This window comes from Cygnus atratus, chromosome 12, assembly GCF_013377495.2.
Source record: "Cygnus atratus isolate AKBS03 ecotype Queensland, Australia chromosome 12, CAtr_DNAZoo_HiC_assembly, whole genome shotgun sequence".
In the NCBI taxonomy this organism is placed as follows: Eukaryota; Metazoa; Chordata; class Aves; order Anseriformes; family Anatidae; genus Cygnus; species Cygnus atratus.
Window position 1 is genome coordinate 14,230,809 of NC_066373.1, and position 19,862 is coordinate 14,250,670.

Below are 19,862 nucleotides of genomic sequence, written 5' to 3' on the forward strand. Positions count from 1 at the left end.
AAAGACTTTGGGGACTGTTCAAAAAGATGGAATCACTAAAAAGGATTCTTTTCCCTTGACACTGTTCTGTGAAATCACTAGATTTCTTAAGAACATGTACACATCTTGTTTTTGTTTTTTAATTAACTTTGTACAGTGTATAGATTTCAATATATGCTTCAGTTAGTTCAGGGACTAGATAACTGTTGAGATGCCAAGATGTACAACTGCATAATAAGCTGTTCTCATGAAGCGTTCCATGAAACGCGAGAGGAACGGAACGTAGAATGGATGTCCTCGTACTTAAAGCGTGAACTTCTGAGGTGCAGGGTTCAGTTTTGCAGCCCGTCGCAGGTGCTGTGCATGCGTGTTGAGCTGCACACATTGAGTTGAGTGTGAAGGCTGCACGCCTTGAAAACAGAGTGGGGTATGCGCTGGGGATAGCTGAGCAGTAGAAGCCAGGGTGGCTGCTGAGTTAAAAGCACTTGGGTCTTTCACCTGTTATTTTCTGCAGCTTCTCTAGAACAGGCATAGCACAGTGAGACCATACTCGATCCCCCCATGAGAAAGCAGACAAATGTGTAATAATGCCACTGCATCTTTGAGTCACATTTCTGTTAGTGATACCAGACTCTACACCACAAAACCAGAAGAAGGGGACTGCAAAGAAACATTTGAGCCTTGAAATTTTATTATCTTGTTTGCATCAACCAGTTACTCCTTTCAGCACCAATAAAGAACAAAAAATCCTCTCCCTGTTGTTCAAAATACCTTGTTTTTATCAGGTCCAAGGTTGTGGTTTTCTTACAGGCAAAGAAACCAGTGAAAATATTTAATTTTTTATTTTTTTAATACATTTATAACAAAATGTCAGAAGGTGTGTGCTTACCATATAAAAACATTAGGTCCCAGAAGGATACAATACCGAAAAATTATTGAAATAAAAAAGGTTATTCTTGTTAAAGGATTTCTAAACCTCAGCAATAATACAAGTTTTTAAAAGCATCAAGGTTATATTTAAAACAACATGGCATGGAAAAATGAGACCTTCAGTAACAATTTGACCCTCATCATAATGAATGGTAAAATTGGGAGTTTTTCAAAGTGCTTGGATTGTAGTTATTTCTGTTCTCATCCTGTAGTGCCAGGAGGAGGTAAAAACACTTTGTTTTGGAGCTGATGATATGTGCTGACACTGATGTGCTGCTGTGATCTGAGGGTGGCTCAGAGACCAAACTGGAGACAGTCAGATCTGCTTAATCTGGACCACCAAACAAATGCCATTTAAAAAAAAAAATCTGGAATTGTAAGTTTCTTACTGTCTTATCCAACAGGTAGGACTGAGGGTCTAGCCAGACTAGCTGAGAATGCTTCTGGGACAAAACCTTGTAATAATTCTAGCACAAGACAGGTAAACTCAATATACAAGACAGCTTCCTCAAGGGTTTCTTAAAGCAGGCCACACCTCCGAGGGCTGCAGGCTTCTCGGAGCCATTTTGTGGTACAGTTTATGTTTAGTTGCTTTAGATTGCTTCTATTAAGCATCCGGTTTGTGATGATGACAAAACTAGCTGGCCACCAGCTGAATTATTTATAGTAAACACTTTTTCACGTAGCATGAAGCTGTACATAAACATTACTATGCTAGTCCTGAGTGGCTGAGCTGTGGTGCAAAGCAGGTGGATTGTGTATCCCTTTCAGGCCCTCAGACAAACAGTGCACAGTTAGCTGGATCTGAAAGCCTGAAAGGCTACGTACGGACTGTTTTCTGTTCTTTGGATTTTTGAAGTAATCTAAAGGTACCAACTTTGTAACGACCTGACATCCTTGAATCTTCTGAAAGTTCTTAGTTTTCAGCTGTCCTCATTCATGTCTTTTGTTCACTTGTTCTAGAACTGCTGTTGTAAAATGCAAATTGAACATGAGAAACAGAAGATGTTATCTAGCTTTTATAAAAACAGATGACATATCATCTACAGTATCCATGTTGAGTGGCAGTTATTAAACCAATTATAGCATTATCACCCACTTCTTGAAGATACCTAAAACTCCTGTACAAGGCAGGGTAAGCAGCAGTAGAGTAAGCTTAACTCAAATTTCTTATAAATAACATCCTACTAATAAATTGGGTCATGCTGTCCTTCAGCAAGGTAGGATTGACATCTAAAAAAGCTATCCAGGCTTTAATTTCCTGGGCATGTTCTGCCTTTTTTTTTCTTTTTTCTTTTTTTGTATGCAAATATGCTATTACATAATATCTGTCTAAGGCTTGTAATGATTGATATCCTGCCAGCACAGTCATTGTCTGAATGATTCTTTGTGAGATAGGATATGGAACTGTAGTAGTAGTGTAGACAAACTCATTTTTCTCCAGGATGTTACTCTTCTGGAAAAAAAAGTCTGTTCTTTACAGTTTACTGGTACATATGCTCTCTAACTCCTGCAAGCGTATCAAGGCATCAGAAGGCACAGGATCAATGCAAAAAAACAAGGAGCATCTGTACAGTGGTGCCACGAAGCTGTACCTCCCACCATCAGTCTCTTGCAAAGTTAGATCTGTAAGACAGTAAATCGGTAAGAACTACCTAGACTGGCTAAATGTATGTGCACAGTTTAAAGAGAACATTTTACAACTGTCCATTTCTTGATCACTGAAAAACTTCAGAACATCAAAATGTAAAACAGTTTACCTCAAACTTGAAAAAATATTCCTCAACATATCTCAAAAAGTTGACAAAAGCGCCTTGTTTTTAGTCAGCACAAAGCCATAGAACTAATTTAGAAGTAATTTAGACAATGGTAGTTTTACTGTAAATAAGGTAACGTTGTTTGGCAGTAGTTTTATGATTATATCCCACACAGTGTCAAATTCAGCTCCTGCAACTGATGCTTAGTGAAACTGATATCAAATTGTAATTTACATTGTTAGGAAAGCTATTAAAAATACTGTACCTTATATTTAATCTTACTACTGAGAAATAGCTGCTGGACAGCACACAAGTTGCTATTGATACTGTTTGTTTTTTCTTTTTTAAAAAGGTTAATAAAATACAAGCAAGGTAGAAAATAGGATTAAAAGCATTGAATCAGGTACAAGTCTTTCTGAATTGGAATGAAAGATAAGAAACGAGAAAAACACATTGCACTTATGTGCACCCTCTGTATAAAGAGAAACGTACAAATTAGGAAAATGATGGTGCACTGGGGTAGTACACTGAAGTCTCTGATGCTGTAAACTTGAATTCCTAATTTTATCAAAAAGGGGATTTGAGTCTGGTTCCATTTTTGAGTCCCCATGGGTTATGCTTTGCAGATTACCGCATGGTTTGGCACAGTACACTTGCAAGAGGCAGTCTCTGCTGAAGGGATGCCAGGACTGGGAGTGAGGCATAAAACGTGTCAACATCGGGTGCACTGGGAGCATGAGCAGTGGCCTAATGCCTACTGGGAATTAGCCAATACTGTCAGTCCATTACTTTCATTGACTATGAAGTTTCTCCACTTGCAAAATCAGGCTGATCTGAGTATAAATTCTTTTGTTTGCTGTAGTAAAGCCAGTACAAGAGGCTGCGCAAACTAGGATTTCTAATGTAAGTCTAGTTTATTCTGATTTAGCTCAAGCTGATTCCTAGTAGGTAGAAACTAAACTATAACAAGATCTTCAGGAGTTTGTGGCCAGCAGAACTAAAAAAGCTTACTTAATGGAGTAAGTATAACTATTAGATTAATTCTTCTCAACATGGGGAACTTGCAATGTAGAGGAAATACCTCTAATACTGAAGAGGAATTAGAAAGAAGAAACTAAGTATTGGTTAAAATGCAAGGGGTTTCATTGTTCTTCCAGCAACATAAACCCTTCTGAATTTAAAGCCCTAGAAAAGCCAAGAAACTCAGTTATAGACCTGATTCTCAGCTTTTCTTTTGTCCTTTTTTTTTTTTTTCCTATTAAGGTTACAGAGGCTAAGTAAGTCAGGTCGTGGGGATAAGATGGCAAAGTGGGGGCAGCCCCACATTTACAGAGTTGCAGTGGAAAGAGCATACTAATTAGATGGCAAGACCACTATTAAAGTCTGTGAGCATGTAACAAATGAAGAGTTGTGTCTCACAGATGTGCATCTACAGTCTGCTCAAAGGAAGTAGTTACTGAACACTGAGAGTCATAGTTCTGTAGTTACTCTAGCTGCCCGTGCTGTGCTTTCCCTTTAAGTGTACTGATTCCTTTGGAAAATTAAGCGAATCCTGCCTTACCAGTCATAAGCTGTTCTACACTTTTTCCCCCAAATGTCACTTATGTTTATGTTAACCCTATATCTAGCATGCATTTTACAAGCTATTTCCCATTTTACTCTTTCTAGCTAAGGCAGAACATTGGCTCTGGTGTTACCTCTGGTACTACAGAAATCTATTCACTCTACTGTAACACACACATCATCCCATACCGTAATTCAGAACTGCCCCACGTGTGGGAGATAAAGAAAAGACATTACAGGGGAACTATATTTCTTCTTAAGGGAATAGCTTGCACTTAAAAAACTAAAGGCCCAATTCTGGAGTTGTTATTCGGACAAAACACAATTTCAGTGGCATCACAGCTGGAAGAAGGGTGGTACAACTGTGTTCTTAATGCCTTAATTCAGATCTTTTTTTTTTTTAAAATACCCTTAAATTGGAGAGGAGACTACTGTTCTACAAATCAAACAGTTTTTGTTTGCTTTAAGATCTTTGTGTTATGACAGAAGGGTTTACCAGTCCCAGAATGCCTTGCTTTGGCTGGTATCTGATTTTTGAATTAACTTCCATTCTGATATTCCCCATGGTATCTTACTGACTAGTTTATCTCAGAGTGGCATGCAGTGCGGGCGCATGCTACTGATGCAAGCACGCTACTACAACTTCAACAGGCTAAAGAAAAGAAAAAAAGCTTTAGCTTCGTAGTTATACAAAGAAATTATGCAAAAAAACATTGAGCAGCACTAACTCACAGACTAATTACAAACTAAATTGTGCTATATATTAGTATAAAAACATATTTTAGTAAGAATGGCACTGGTTCAGAAGGAATTAGGACTTCCATCTTGGTTCCCGTTCAGTCCACAGTGAAAGCATTGTAGTACAGGCCTGCCCTGTTGCCTGAGCAACCTGTGACAGTGGCTTTTGGCCACAACCCCTTCAATTTCTTCCCTTTTTGTATCCTCCATTGTTGGTACGTTCTGGGGAGTAGCCTGGGTCAGGTCTGGTCATCTTTCCTAACGTGGCACCAGAATAGTTCATTCTTAACTTGCGATATTTTCTTAATATCATTAACGTTTCCCTCTTCTAAGCTCTCAAAGCTGGTCAGTTTTAAGGGTCATCTTCTCCTGTAGACACCATGAGACGCATTGCTACTGGTAGGTGGTCTGTCAAGCCTGCTAGCTGGGTAATAAAGCTGAACTCTTCCACTTCCTGCAGAAGGAAACAAAAGTAAAAAGACATTTGGGGGGCTGTACTGTAGAAGGCATGGCATACAGCTAAAAAGGAAGTCTGCTTTCATTAGACTGAGATGCTAAAAAGTAATCAGGAGCCCTGCTCCTTGTGTCACAATTCCAGTCTTTGTCCTGGCAAGATTGTGTAGGACCAAATTAAATTTCCGTACGAAATACTGCTTGCTTCCCAGCTTCCAAAAGCTGGATGTAGCAACCTTAACGTTCTCTTCACACAATTCGGTTGCCCCCTCCTGTGTGCCAGTTACTTTGCCAGTATTTTGGGAATTGCTTGCAGGAAGCGTGGATGCTGTAGTTCTGCAGGAGCTTTGTGGCTAGCATTAACTAGCATGGCCTGAGGGGAAAGAGTCTCTTCCTAGCCACTAATTTCTCTTTTTGCTGTCAGCATGAGACTTATCAAAGACCTAATCTGGGTCAAAACTATTCAGATACTGGTTTGACTTGCTGCTTGTGTTAATATAAGATGGGTTTACTATACAGATGCACCACAGGCATTTTTGCATCTGAAACAGGAAGCGTCAAAAGAATTTAGCTGCTCAGCAGCCATGTCCAGAGTGCACAGAGAGATCGAGGTATGATCTGCTAAGCTGCGCTGAATTGCTTGATTGCCTGCTCTTCTGTGGTAATTGCAGTGGGTTATGGTGGACTACTTTCTCTTTTTCATCATGGAATTCCATTTAAGGCAAGGTCCTGTGTGAAGCTGCAGACAGTGCAGGGCAGGTTCTCATTCTAGTTAGCCCGTGTCAAGTTCTGCCTTTGTACTGCAGACTTGCAACTTAGGTTGATTTTCATAGGCATAACAAAAGCACATCCAGACAGTTGAAAAGATTAAAAAGTATTCAGTCTGCTGGTATGGAAAACATCAGTGGAAACACTTACTCTGGCAAAAGATTAACAAAACAAAAAAAAAAACTTGTTCCTTATAGAGGGCAGCACATCTATAAGGATTGATACAACTCTATCTAAAATTTATCTAATAGGCTTTCACATTCAGTACTTGCATACAAACAGTAGAAGATAGCAAAGCACCAGGTTCTTCTTGGAATATAAACTGGAACCCACGCAGAAGGGGCTGCAGAACTATCCAGACAAGTGTGTTCTGTGAGTTATGGTTCTTTTTGTTATCTGTAAAACTCACCACTTTCCATTCCAGGTAGAGACCTTCTTCTGTATAAAGCATATAATCAATCCTCCTCCCGTTTCCTTTCAATGAAGCCTTCCTCCCCTTTTGACTGGAATTGTGGTTCTTGCTGGTGGGATAGACTAAGTATCCTTTCCTTCCTTCTTCACTTTCCAGCACCCTATTACATAAAAAAAGGCATTAGATGTTGGCTTGTTCTGTCCCTTAGTGCATTATGCTAGCTCGCTGAATCCCCAGTAAGGGCAAGAACGCCTGTCCAGAACTGCTAAATACACAATGTGAAGCACACCTTCTCCCAGGTGTCTCTGTCAGTATGAGGTTGTACCTCTGCTAACAGTGCTCTTACAGCCTTGTGGTGGGTTTGGCATCACTGATGCCGTACAGTGGTCCTGCAGACCTACCCTTGTAGCCAGGAGAATAAAAATGTGAGAGCAGGCACCTGTCCTCCTGCTGTGTGTAGTGTCCTGTAGTAGAGACTAGATAACCCCTGAAGGTCCCAATTTGTCTTGTACAATAATTCTGTGTTGCTATGCTGTATGTTTTCAGTATCGTTTTGCTGTTTTATTGGATGTAAAAGGAAACTTGTGTTACTGTCTCATATTCTATTTAAAAGATCTACCGAAGTAGCACTACAGACAACAGACACAGTTGCGCACGTGAAAGCGGAGCTGCGTGCAGTAACTGCATGCACAGGGTTAGCATGCCAACAGTTTATATCAAGTACAGTCACATCTGTTTTGCATGATAACTGTGCCAGAAGAGAGGGCCAGATGAGGTCGTGTTTCTTCTGTCTGTCTCAAAATACAGAAGCAAATGTTTTTCAAAGTCGCTTCCCTGAAAATCATTTTCCTTTACTTACCTGCCAAACCCTGAGCTTAAGGTTCTGCGATTTCCTGTGTAAGAGTTGATGACACCATTAGGCTACATCATCAACTGTTGCAGGAGAACCACTGAGCCATGAACTTGGGTCCTAGCAGGTGTAAAGCCTTTAATTTCACCTTGGGGAAAAAAAATATTTTTGGTCACCCAGTTTCTGACTTTGGATGACCTTTTGATGATTGTTTTTGTCTGTTTGTTTTTTTATGCGAGTGTACAGAATGAAGGAAAAACAGGAGACAAGTGTTAGACTGTCATGATATGTCTTAAATGTTTTAGATTCACATGGTTTCTTTGTCAAGTTTTGTCTCTTTGGAAAGCTCCAGATGGTGACAGGGGACATAGCACTTGCTACAGTTGATTAGGTCTCATTAACGTTATAATCAGTAAGATTGGGTCAATTGATGCCTGCTAGTACTTCATGTGCCTTCAGAAAATAACAGTGACAAAATTATGGTCGTATAGCTGGTTATTTAATCACAGTGTTTCTAACTCCCTTTGGACTTAGTGAAGTATTGAAGGTTCTTAGAGTTTATTGTAACCAATTTATAAAAGTAAGCTTCCTTTTATGTATTATTCAATTTTAGACTGTCATCTAATAACTCACGTTAAATTAGCTTACTCCCTGCACCCCATTTGCAAGCTGATTTTACAAAGAGCTACTGCAAATGATTGACTTCCTGAAATCCTTTTCCTAGATCCAAGAAAGCAAGCTCTTTGATGGAACTGACCTCTTTCAAAAATTGTATTTATATTTGGCAAAGCCAATTAAGAAACAAAGTAGAAGAAACTGCTGATTACTGCTGCAGTACTGTGCACAAAAACTTGCACACATTAATTTGAAAGATGAATTTGTTTTAGCTTCAGCTCTTTCCTTTTGAATGTCTGTGAACACTGGGTATTCACTTAACTTGCACAACTGCTCATGGAAGAGAAATGTTAATTTCAAATACCTGGGGAGAATTTATTATACTTGGGCATGCACGTGCTTCTGACTAAAACTGCTATCACTTACACATAATGGTTTACGCTTTCTCTCTACCAAACATCCGGCTATGCCATACTAATTGTTAAATGCTAACAACTTAAGTGAACATTACTAATTATGACTGTCACACAACTAAATCTGATTTATTTTATTTTTTTTCAGAACAATTGTCTTAACTCCTAGGACACAAAGAAAAGCAAGCTAGAAAGGTAGTTGGAACTTCCGTTTTTCCTTTTTGGAGTTACTTGGTACTGAAGCGCTTCAGTTTAAATGTGAAAGTTGCGTTTCTCTGGACACTGGTTTTGTAGTACCGACTGCAGCTGCCATGAACAGAGGAACATGAAGAGCGGTGTATGTAAGGGAGCCATGAACTTACTCCGTAAGAGAGCATCTCTCATCCAGGTGGGCAGCACCCGAGTTAAGGATGGCTCTTAGTGGTGGTTCTGCCTGTAGCCCAGAATTGGGAGCCACTACCTGACAGTGGAGACAGGCAGTTTTGTGGAGTCTAGAAAAATTTGCTTTTAAATCATGTTTCTTAGCTGTCTTGTAAGGTGCTCTTCTGTGCCAGACCGTTCAGGGTTTAGAGACTACAAGTGGCTTATTCCAGTCTTTGCTTGAAGGTGAGCGTTACCTTTGTGACACAAGATCAGTTGCGTGCATTTCACGAAGGCTCTCTGACTAGAAGCTTGTGCAGCTCCTAGCATTGCTAGAGGGCCCCAGATGATTACGTCTATCTTATTAATTGTTCTACAATTATAAATGACTTGCTCATTATTTGTACCAAGTAGGTTTGTCTATTCCAATGTTTTACGTATGCTGTACTTAACATTAAAGAGATACTTAAGAACTAGTTGTTCTACTGCTTTCTTGGCCTAATTAGTTTGATAATGTGAACTACTTAATTTTATTTATAAACTACAGAAGAGTGCTGATGGAGAAATAATTCTCTGAAGAGCTTACGTTGCCAATTTCAATTGTCTGTTTCAAATATCTGTAAAGCTTGATCAAATTCTACTGAAAAATTTAAGAACGGTTAGATTTTAGGCTGTACTCTGTTTTGCTGCATATATGAACAACCCTTGTGAGCTGGAAAGTCCTCAATAGCCCTCCATAGTCCCTCAATACTTCACTTACGTATGTTAGGAGAAATGCTTTTTAAAAATGCTTCAAAAAAACTTTAAAGCCCAGATTCCATTAATGACTTTGAATTTTACTGAATTGATTGGTAATTTCTACAATTATGTTTACCAGTCCCTTGCAGAGGTGGGAGGACTGGCTCTCTTGGCCTTTTGTGGAAGTGATGGTTTCTCTAATATAAAAACACCTTTACATAATTTACACGTTCAGCTCCTAGCTTCCCTGCAGATGTGTATAAAAAGTTAGTCGAAATTCCTCTTAAGTAATTTTTTTCATTGGTTTAAAAGAAATATATATTGGAGAAAATGTAAGCCACTTTTAGTAGGCAAAAATTCTTGTGTATATTCTGTTACCAAAATTTAAGAATATTTTTGAGTTACCTCATACTGAGGTGCTGTGCATATACACAGGTAGCATGAGTAATATTCTAAACCTGTATTGATCATTTAATGGCTATGTATCATTCACGTATTTGTCAGTGTAATTTAATTGCTAAATACAAGCAACTCTTCAGGGAATAAAACAAGATAGCCCCCAAAGTAATTTGGTGACAGATTGTCTCAAAAGGCTGCTTGAAAACACAGATTCTATTTTTTAAAGAGCTCCAAGCCTGCTCTTGGAACCATAAAATAGAATGTTACACCCACATACAAATTTGCATTTGCAAACTTGATTGTAGAGGCCAAATTACCTTACTTTTGCTTCCCAAAAATCCTCTTCACATGTACTAAATTCATGTTTTTCAACACGTGAATAGAAATGCCTAGAAATTTTGCAGGCTTTTGAATGTGCAAAGTGTGACTTGCTGTAACAAATCCTTATCTTTTGAATATAAACTAAACCTAGTCCTTAGAAATTAAGTAAGATCCTAGACATGTTCAAAACATAGCAAGACCACCAGGGGTAGCCTCACCTAATGCATTCGTCTGAGTGTCCATGCATACCGTACTGCACTGCACTTTGTGAGTAAAAATGCTCTTGCAAATTAATAACAAATACAAAAATTATAAGTCCACTAGCTCAAAACAAAAATACTGTTTCTCAGTATCAAATCCTCTTTAAATCATTGCCATACTAGTATCACTGAATGATGACCAGTCATTCCTAGTTATGTGTGATGTGCTATTTTAGTTAATTCCTCTATTTGTGAGTTTGCTTTTTTATATTCATCAAGTTTTGCAAGCTTTCTAGCATGGGTTGTTTGGTTGGGGGTGTGTTTTAAACCTCATGATTTTTTTTCATTTGAAGAAAAGTATGTTTCCTTTTGTTTCTGTCCTTTGCAGAGCCATTACTGTGGAACTGGCTGCCTGACGAGGGGTTTTCAGACTGCGTACCCTTTTCAGTCATGCTCAGAGTTCTTGTCCTGTGAGCCTGTCCAGGTAGGACCAACTCTAGAGACAAAAACACTGACTGCAGTTGCTCTCAACTTTTTACCCACCAAAGCCAACTCCAACAGACTTTTGAGAAGCAGATGCTTTTCCTTCCCTTTTTTCCCTCTGCCCCAAGACACCCTGAGTAAAAAAAAATTTATTTTTTTACAGTCCTTGAAACACCTCTCAATTTGTGAAATGTTAAATAGCAAGCAATTAACTGGCTTTTTAAGGAATCACTTAGAGCATGTGGGAGGATTAGAAGTTGCATACTTCTGTAGGTTATCTGGAGTGCACACTTCATCATCATATAATCCTTCAGGATCCAGCAAGGTACCTGTGAACAGAAAGGGAAATGTGACCGTCCCAGCATGCAGCCTGTTACTGGCCTCTCAGAAAACTTCTTGGGGCACAGGTATGTGAAGACAGTGTACGTGGCAGGGGTGGGACACAACGCTGTTCTGATTTGAAAGCACTTTATGTTCACTTCTGTGAATTCACAGAAGTAATAACCATAGCAGTTCTTCTTACAGTGCCTGCATCTCACACCTGACAAAGTGAGGCTTTTAGTCTGAGGGATTCTTTATTTTCGGAACAAATGTAGTAACATAATAGTATAATGGTAACAGTGCAGATGAGGATACGTGGCCTTAGTACCTCAGCTTTTCCTTTGCTGTCTCCCTCCATATGACTTCTGTTCCATTTTACCTAAGCACAGTCCCTACCCTAAGCCTCTTAGGTTTTCCCAGCAGATGTTCCAATCTAAACTTGAACTTCATGTTTTCTGTTGCTTCTCCTTTCTATACTCTGAATGCTGTCTTCTTGTTCCTTAATAATTCTTGAGTTAACTGTTTCTTTCATTTTCAACCTATATGCACAAGAGATTAGCAAAAGGTAGTAGGTTCTAGTGGCAGGGAACTAGCCTGTGTGTTCCCTGCCGGTCTAGATGAGCAGCCTTGGTTTAGTCTTCACAAGCAACTCCTCTATCCCAGCCTCCCTAAAGTCACCTTTCAAAATGTTCTCTCTGCCCTTTGATTTTTCTCAGGAGCAGAGAAACTTTTGTTTGTTTGTTTGTTTGTTTTTCCCTGCTACGACAGAGTAAAGCCACATTCTTAAGTAGTTCCAAATTCTTAAATTTAGCATCTTCACACTTGTAACTGCTCCTCTGAAGAAAAACTAGTTCCTGATCTAAAACTTTACGGAGCTCAAATGAGTTTCACCAGGTCTGAGTTCCGTGAAATCTGATATAAGATGAACTCTGCAAGTTCATAGTAATGTTAAAATACTGGTAAGTCCTCACTTACAGGATTTCTGTAATGCCAAATGGAACATTCTGATTAAAAGCTGCATGTTTTTGTTGCATGAAGAAAGCACAGAAACAATAACTTGGCTCTCTTTTTTGCAGCGTAATCTAGAGGTTATTTAAGAAGTACAGTAAGTGTGGGAAGGTATTCAATAGCTTAATGCATAAACTCTAGAAATATGGACCTGGGTTTGAGATGTCTGTCTGCTTCTTGATTAAAATTCAACAAAACATTGTTAAGATTCACAAACAATATTGTTACTACCTTAGAGAAATACTCCTTGCAAATATTTGGTCTCCACAGATTGTCACTGCCAATTAGCTGTGTGGCCTGCTGCTTTTGGGTGTTCTGTGAGTGACAGACAAGAACATGTTCATACAGTGATGGCTAGAGAAGGTCTTACCGATTGCCCATGGTTTATCCTCTCCAGGACCAATTCGACATGGGTCTTTGTAGTGTGTAAACAGAGAATGCTGTTGCTCCAGCTTGTCGTCTGCAGGGAAAGAACAAGGCCAAGAAAAAGCACATCAGCCATATGTTGTTAAACCCGTGGGTAACTGTACGTTCTGCCACAAAAGAAAAGGCAAGTCTTCCTTCCTACTCAGTATTCATGTATTTTTTAGAGGACTGATGCGAACTGGTTCAGTGGTTTTACTGCACAGCAGTACCTTGTCTTAACCAGAAATTCCAACTAATGCTTGCTAATAACAGTGCTTTTTCCTACAAAGTCTTTCTATGAAAGACAGTTGGGGTAGTTTCTAGCTGTAAACTGAAGGTTTTCTAACATACTGACTTACCCTGCCATTCACGTTTGCATTGTTTACACTTATACAAAACTTTTGTTGAGATCACATGATGGAGATTTGGACTGACTTCAAAATGGCAACAGAAATGGCTGTTTGGGAGTGTATATACACATCTCAGTGAATTTGAAGATAAGAGCTAGTACTTCACTTGTTTCAGAAGAATTCACTGAATGCTTTTCAAGCTGTAATAGGTAAGACAAAGGACAGGCAATTGATAATTTGCTTGAGATATTATCTACAGCATTAGAGACATTCTAAACATAATTGTCATGATCTCAGCTTTCAAATTAATTTCTTCCTAATTGCTACTGTGCTCTTTGCATTTAAAGCCTAACAGTGCATCAAGCTCCTAGGATTTCTTATTATAACAGATATCCTACAAAAACGTATACATCACAGTTTCAGATGCTGAACATACAAATAAGCAAGTTCTAGTTCTGTGCACGCTGTTTAACATAGTGATCATTTTACGTAGGAGCAAGTACAATTAGAACTTGAAAATACCAGCTGCTACAGTTCCATTTTTGTTAAATGGCAAAGAAACTGGCAATAGTTCCTGATAACTTTCTTTCTTGCAGCACTTGTACCTTTTACAAGGTTAAAATTTCTTAGCAACACTTGAAGTTTTCTCTTGGGATCAGTGGAATATTCACCTGCATTTGGAGCTGCTGCTGTTATTTGTCACTGTCTATTGTCAAGGCAACAGAATATGTAAGTAGGCATGAAAATGGACTTCTCTAAAGTCAGAAGCCAAACTTTGAACTGTAAGCTGTATGCATGACAATGCAGCTCATGCACTGTAGGGATTGAACTGATTCTCCTTGCGCAAAATAGTGTTCTTGCCAAGTAAAGGAGTTGTTAACCTCTCCCTGTTACAGAGGAAGCACAACACAAACGGTAATGTGGAGTACAGTAGTTATAAGAGACCATGGCACCTGGCCATTTTGTCATTAATAATGATTAATAAAGCCAATTTTCTTTCAGCTACTGCATCTGCACCCGCTGATCTGCCTCACTATGTGATTTCAGCTTTTTCCCCACTCTCCAACCAGCTCTTTACCTTGAGAACATCCTCATAATAGCAAGGAGACTGAAAAATGAATTTGCCAGGGTATCCTGGAGCTGTGGCAGAGGACTGGAGGACTGAGCTCCCTAAAATTTGCCAGGTATGCAATGCAGAGAATTGCTCTTTGTCTGAACATCCAGCTGGATTCTTTAATGTCTGTGGTGGAGTCTAAGATGTAATCTGTGCAGTTCTCCATTTCTTCAGGCTTTCCCTTGTTATGTCATATGGCTACAAAACTTACCTCAAAACCAAGACAGATTAAAATTTGTCATGATTAATTTGCCACTGTGGTGCTGGTAGCTTACAGGTCAGAGCTGATGAGGCAAACTTCAACCCATCTGATGGGAATGCTTTTTACGTTCTACTAAAAGGTTTAAAAATATAATCAAGTTCTACACAACTGAGTCCAAACCAACCTGACAGTAAGACAACTTTCTAATGATGTTGCCCATGGTGAGAATTTACTGTATTAATGTTGGGTTAATGTTCTCTAAAGCTGGGAGGGAGGGAGCTGAGTTTCAGAAAATCTGTCATAAGCATAAGGTTACTCATGGACCAGGAGATCTTTGAAAACTGTACTGTAAATACATCTAAGAATAGAAGCTTGGTATTTACTGCCACAATATTAATTATTTGCTGTATCAGTCTGTGGAATAGGAAAGAACACAAATGTACAAAGAATTACAGAAAGCTGATTATTGGGAGGGGGGGAACGAAACCAGTTAAATTGTTGCAATCCTAACAAACGTCCCTAAAACAATGAGTAATGTAAAATGGACAAGACAACTTGACAACTTTAAAACAGTGCATTAATCTTGCTTAGTGCATAAGAAAACAAAGCAATCTACAAATAACAAGTGAAATAGCCAGCTTAATTGCAGTTCCTAGGCCGAGTGAATTTTAAAAGGGAGTGGAGTGTAAATAAGTTGCAGAGATAGCAAGAATAAAATGGATTTTTATAACCTACTTTTTAATCATCTTTAGTATTAGTTGCAGCATTTACATCTATTACTCGCAAAAGTAAATAGTTGTGCTTGCTTTAAAAAGACAGGTCACAACAGCATTAATTATACTCTGTGCTTTTTGTTCAAGATACTGGTTAGAGTGCCAGAACCTCCCAGATAGAGAATGCTGACGGTATGTGCTACCTCACAGCTTCACTCGTGTCTGTTCATGCTGCGTAACAGTTGCACACTCTGTAGATTGCCACACCCTGATGGGGCAGTCTCCCCTTTGGTATGTAGTGAATTACTTATTTCCTTGAAGGGCATACTTGCCTTCAGGCCACTCCATCCATCCAACAGTGCTGCACCCAGAACAGTCACATAGCAATGGATGTGTGCGTCTGGATCCCCCAGCTCCTGTCTCCTCCCTTCACTGGGACTGCTGGAATTGCCTCCTCAGCCTGTTTGCGTAGCAGCTCAGGACCTGTTATTAACTACACATCCTTCCTTCCTTCCTTCCCTAAAAACTCACTACCAATACTACCCTTGTATTTTATCCTAAAACTCTTTTTTTTTTTCGCTACAGTATTCTGTAGTCATTACTGCTTACTGTTCATCTCCACAGTGCATAATGGATTCTTCTACCAGTCAGAGCACTTGCCAGCACCTTTTCTGGCCCTTCTGAGTTTACTTCAGATCGCATAGTTGTGATAGATTTTACTTTTTGTACAAATGAGCTAGAAATGAAGAGAAGGGCTGTTTTGGGTTGCTGGTCTTTTCTATGCAATTACATGTTTCTCCAACTTGCTATAATCTTGCATTACAAGCATCTGATACAAACCATGAGATTAGAGAATGCTAGTTGTTTTTGAGATCAGACAATGCTTGTTTTGCTTTGCTTTATTATTGGTGCAGTTGTTGCTGTCAGTCCCAATTATCTAGGCTTCTTATGAAGACTACAGAATTCACATGTGATATTCTTCACACATTCACCTGTTAAATCCACAAACTCAGTGGTCTGAATTGCTGAATCCCAGTTTGAATGCTGCAGCTTGAGCTCACCTGCACTTCACACATTCTCTCTGGTAACACAGCAGAGGTGAAATCCCTGTAATTAAACTCGCCCCTCACTGTACCTGGCTTGCGCGCTTTATCCCAGTACTTCAGTTTTGGCCCAGTCACACAAAAGGCCTCTCAGCCATCAGCTTTGCGGGAGGTTGGCCGCTAGACCCTGCTGATCCATTTGCCAGCTTCAAACCAGCAGAGCTGATTGCCATCGTATAAAGCCAGCAAGGATCTCTGCTGGATGCGTGAACTGTACCAAGTGGGAAGGTAGAGATGATACAGAAACACAGCCCTGCACTCTGAGTTCGCAGTGTAACTCTTAACAGAGCAAAATGTCTGTGTTTGGAAAAGGCTGCCATTTGCAAATATATCACTCAATAATAACAGTTCTGTGGAGTTCTTTCTTCTAGTGTCCACAGCATCCAAATACAGAAAAATAAATTTATTAACATTAAAAAAAAAAGTACACAACATCAGTTATTTTTTTCCAAGATTGATTTAGCAATGTTGAGTTCTCTCTGTAGCATTAATCTCCCATGCTTATGTATATGCACTATCAAATTACTTTTATAACTGCATGAATTTAGTACTTTTTCTCCACTATAATCCCATAGCATACACCTCTTAAATTAGTAAATAAAATTCTATGACAATAGGTGTCTTTTAGCACACTATAGTAAAATTAAGTAAATTCACTCAAGTAAAATTAAACCACTGGATTCATTGTCCTTGTTACTACTGCACATCACAAACTACTGCTCTTTGTGCCTTAAAAAACCATCATATTTACTTACGAGGCAGAGGTTGCGTTATCCTTGGCTCATCATGAGGCTGGTAGCTAGTTTAGAAGTTTCTGTATCAAGTCCTTCCTTGCACAAGTCAGTCACAACTTAGTATACTACTATAACCCGCAAGATGAACAGATCAAGAACTTTCATATTTCTTGTTCAAGTTGGTACACACTAGGAAAAGGCAAAGCTTGTCTTACCAGAGGAGCAGTTATCGAAATTGAGATCTCCACAGATTACATCAAAAGCCACCAGCTCCTCTGGATTGGCTGTGCTGGAGGAGGAGGTAGATTTTCTGAATTCAGACAGCCAATCTTGAAGCATATCCAGTTGCTCACACCGAACAGTAGTGTCTCCTGTAGCAAAGAAAAAAAGAAATACCAAGAAATAAGATCTTTTAGGATGATGTTCAGATCACTGCATGCCTGCGTGAGTCCAGCAAAATCACTAGTGCCAGTGCTGTTCCATTGGTGCGAGGTCTCTGTAGAGCTGGGTCTGCACCTCGTTTCAGTCAGAGGATGTAGAGATTAAAGCAAATTAGGAATAAAATTTATAAAAATAAAATAAAAATAACAGAGCTATTCCAATCTCATTTTCTTTCCCCTTACCCATCAAACATAATCCCTTCAGTGGAGCACATGCAGGCAACAAAATTAAAGGCCTACCTTTTCTTTAAAATAACAAGGAAAAAACCCTTAGCACACGCAGTGCTAAGTCTGCACAAGGCCAAATTAAGCCTTGAAGCCAGATTTACAAGAGCTGTAAGTGGTACCTTAGCCTTGTGTGGCCTTGGCTGCACATGGAGAAATTTCATCTATATAATTAGCTATATTAAAAATTCATACATAGAATGACACTAGGTGAAAGTCCAGCTCTTCAGTTAAGAAGTACTGCATCTCAAGTTGTATATACAGAAGAAGGTATCTTTAGTTGCATGGTTTTGACCATTTTTTTCTATGGGATACCTGATACAGCATGAGCAGATAAAAGTCATTAAAAGTCTTTGTAAATGCTCTGGCAAAAATGTCAAAATTCTGAAATTAATACTTAAGGGTGAACTTCTGTAGTTGTTTAAGTGTGGAATAATTACTGTCATAAATAAAATGTAGTCATATTATTAGCTATGCTATTATTAGACATCTTGAAAAAAAGGGTGCAAAATTAAGAAATGGCACGGATAATGCTTAGCCCAAGAAAGCTCCAGTTAAATACAAACTGAATCAGAAACGTTCAACCAAGCGTGATTTGCTACAATCCTAAACAATTAAATGAAATATTGAAAAGAACATGACCAGGAAAAGAGACCTTTAAGTAGGTCCTGACACTGACTTATCTCTTCAGACTGTTAATTCAAACTGCAGGTAAACTGATTTTTTTTTCTTCTACTCATCAGTTATTCCCCACAAATCTGTAACAGTTGGGCTGTAATATACAAGCTTGTACAAGTGCTCTTTGGATCTCTTCCCTGATCTACAGTGTCTAGTGCTTGTACGTCATGTTTAGATAATACCCTAATCACACAGCTTGACACAAATCCAGTCCTGTATTCTTGGAAAAAACCCTTGCTACCACAGTGCACGTGAAGTGCAAAAGCGCACTTCACATATTTACTGATTATGTGTACTGATATACTACACAGCACAAGAAAGCCTTACAGTTAAGATACAGTTAGAGAAAAGCACAAGAAATAGGTCACATGGAATAAATACAGACTGGAGCAGGTGATACTGACTAACTACAAACGGTGTGTGACTAACATACATTCTGCTTAACTAAAGACAGATGAAATTACAGCGTCAGGGAAAGCATGACGTTCCAGGGGGCCTCTGGCAATCATCTGGTTCATCTCCTTTGCTCAAGCAAGGTCACCTCAAGCAGGTGCTCTTGACCATGTCCAGTTGGGCTTTGATTGTCTCCATGGATGGAGATTCCACAGCCTCTGGGCAACCTGCTCCAGTGCTCAGTCACCCTTTCTATTAAAAACAAAACAAAACAAAAAAAACCTCCTGTGTTAAAATACCATTTCTTGCATTTCAGTTTGTGCCCGTTGCCTCTTGTTCTGTTACTGGGCACCACCAAGGAGAGGCTGCCTCTAACCTCCGTACAGCCTCCCATCAGGTATTTATACACTTTGGTCAAAGATCCTTTCAGAGCCTCCTCCTTTTGCATTATCTGTATCTTTCCATCCTGGCTTATCACCTTAGGCCACCACATTCTTCTGGCCTGCTTTTGTTTCCTTTTAACTTTTAGCATGGTGCCTGTTGACAAGACTACAGTAATTTATGTTGCTCCCGACAAAGTCCTGATTATTGCTTAACTGTCTAAGACAGACTTATTTATCTTTGAAGTGTCGAGATACTGCATGCATTTTCTGGGAAGTATATATCTGGCATGGTTTCAGTTAGGATGAGTGATAATATAATACAGCCATTACCTATGAGAACATAAAACTCTGACAGCAACCTGAAACAACACAGCAAACCCACTAACTAAACACACAAAGGTAAAATTCTCCAAAACAGAAAACTACTTATAAAAACATAAAAAAAAGACAGGCAAAAGCTTTTAGGAGGATGTTTTGAAAAGTGATGGGTAACATGCATTGTCGTTATTTAAAAAGCATTAACTACATAGTGATATACATCTCCCTCAGTGAGAATTGTGAGCCTTTGTAGCAGCACTGCACAGCAGAAAACCTCAGAAAAATAGGAGCCTTGGAGCTTGAGAAGCAGGCACCTGTCACTTCCTTTTAGAAAAGGTGCAGAACCTGTGGTAGTCTGGCATCTCTGGTTCTCCCCACTAGAGGTCATGGAAACAATTGCACACTTAAGTAGAGTGTGTGCAATCAAGTGAGCTACATTTCCATGACAAAGAAATCCTCTAATGCAACCTAGATGTAACTGTTTTCTGAGATTAAT

The 19,862-nt window shown here is 39.2% G+C and overlaps 1 protein-coding gene across 5 annotated transcripts in view; it reads right to left on the reverse strand.

Annotated features, from left to right (window-relative positions):
* Positions 1 to 736: 736 nt before the first annotated feature.
* The window catches only part of SMPD3 (sphingomyelin phosphodiesterase 3), a 102,281-nt gene continuing 83,155 nt past the window's right edge, over positions 737 to 19,862 (reverse strand). For all 5 annotated transcript variants that reach the window (XM_035543610.2, XM_035543609.2, XM_035543608.2 and 2 more), the window contains exons 4-8: positions 17,145 to 17,300; positions 12,679 to 12,768; positions 11,245 to 11,308; positions 6,598 to 6,760; positions 737 to 5,421 (exon numbers count right to left, since the gene is read on the reverse strand). In XM_035543610.2, the coding sequence (XP_035399503.1) occupies positions 5,320 to 5,421; positions 6,598 to 6,760; positions 11,245 to 11,308; positions 12,679 to 12,768; positions 17,145 to 17,300 (575 nt within the window). In that variant the 3' untranslated portion in view covers positions 737 to 5,319. The remainder of the gene's footprint in view (positions 5,422 to 6,597; positions 6,761 to 11,244; positions 11,309 to 12,678; positions 12,769 to 17,144; positions 17,301 to 19,862) is intronic.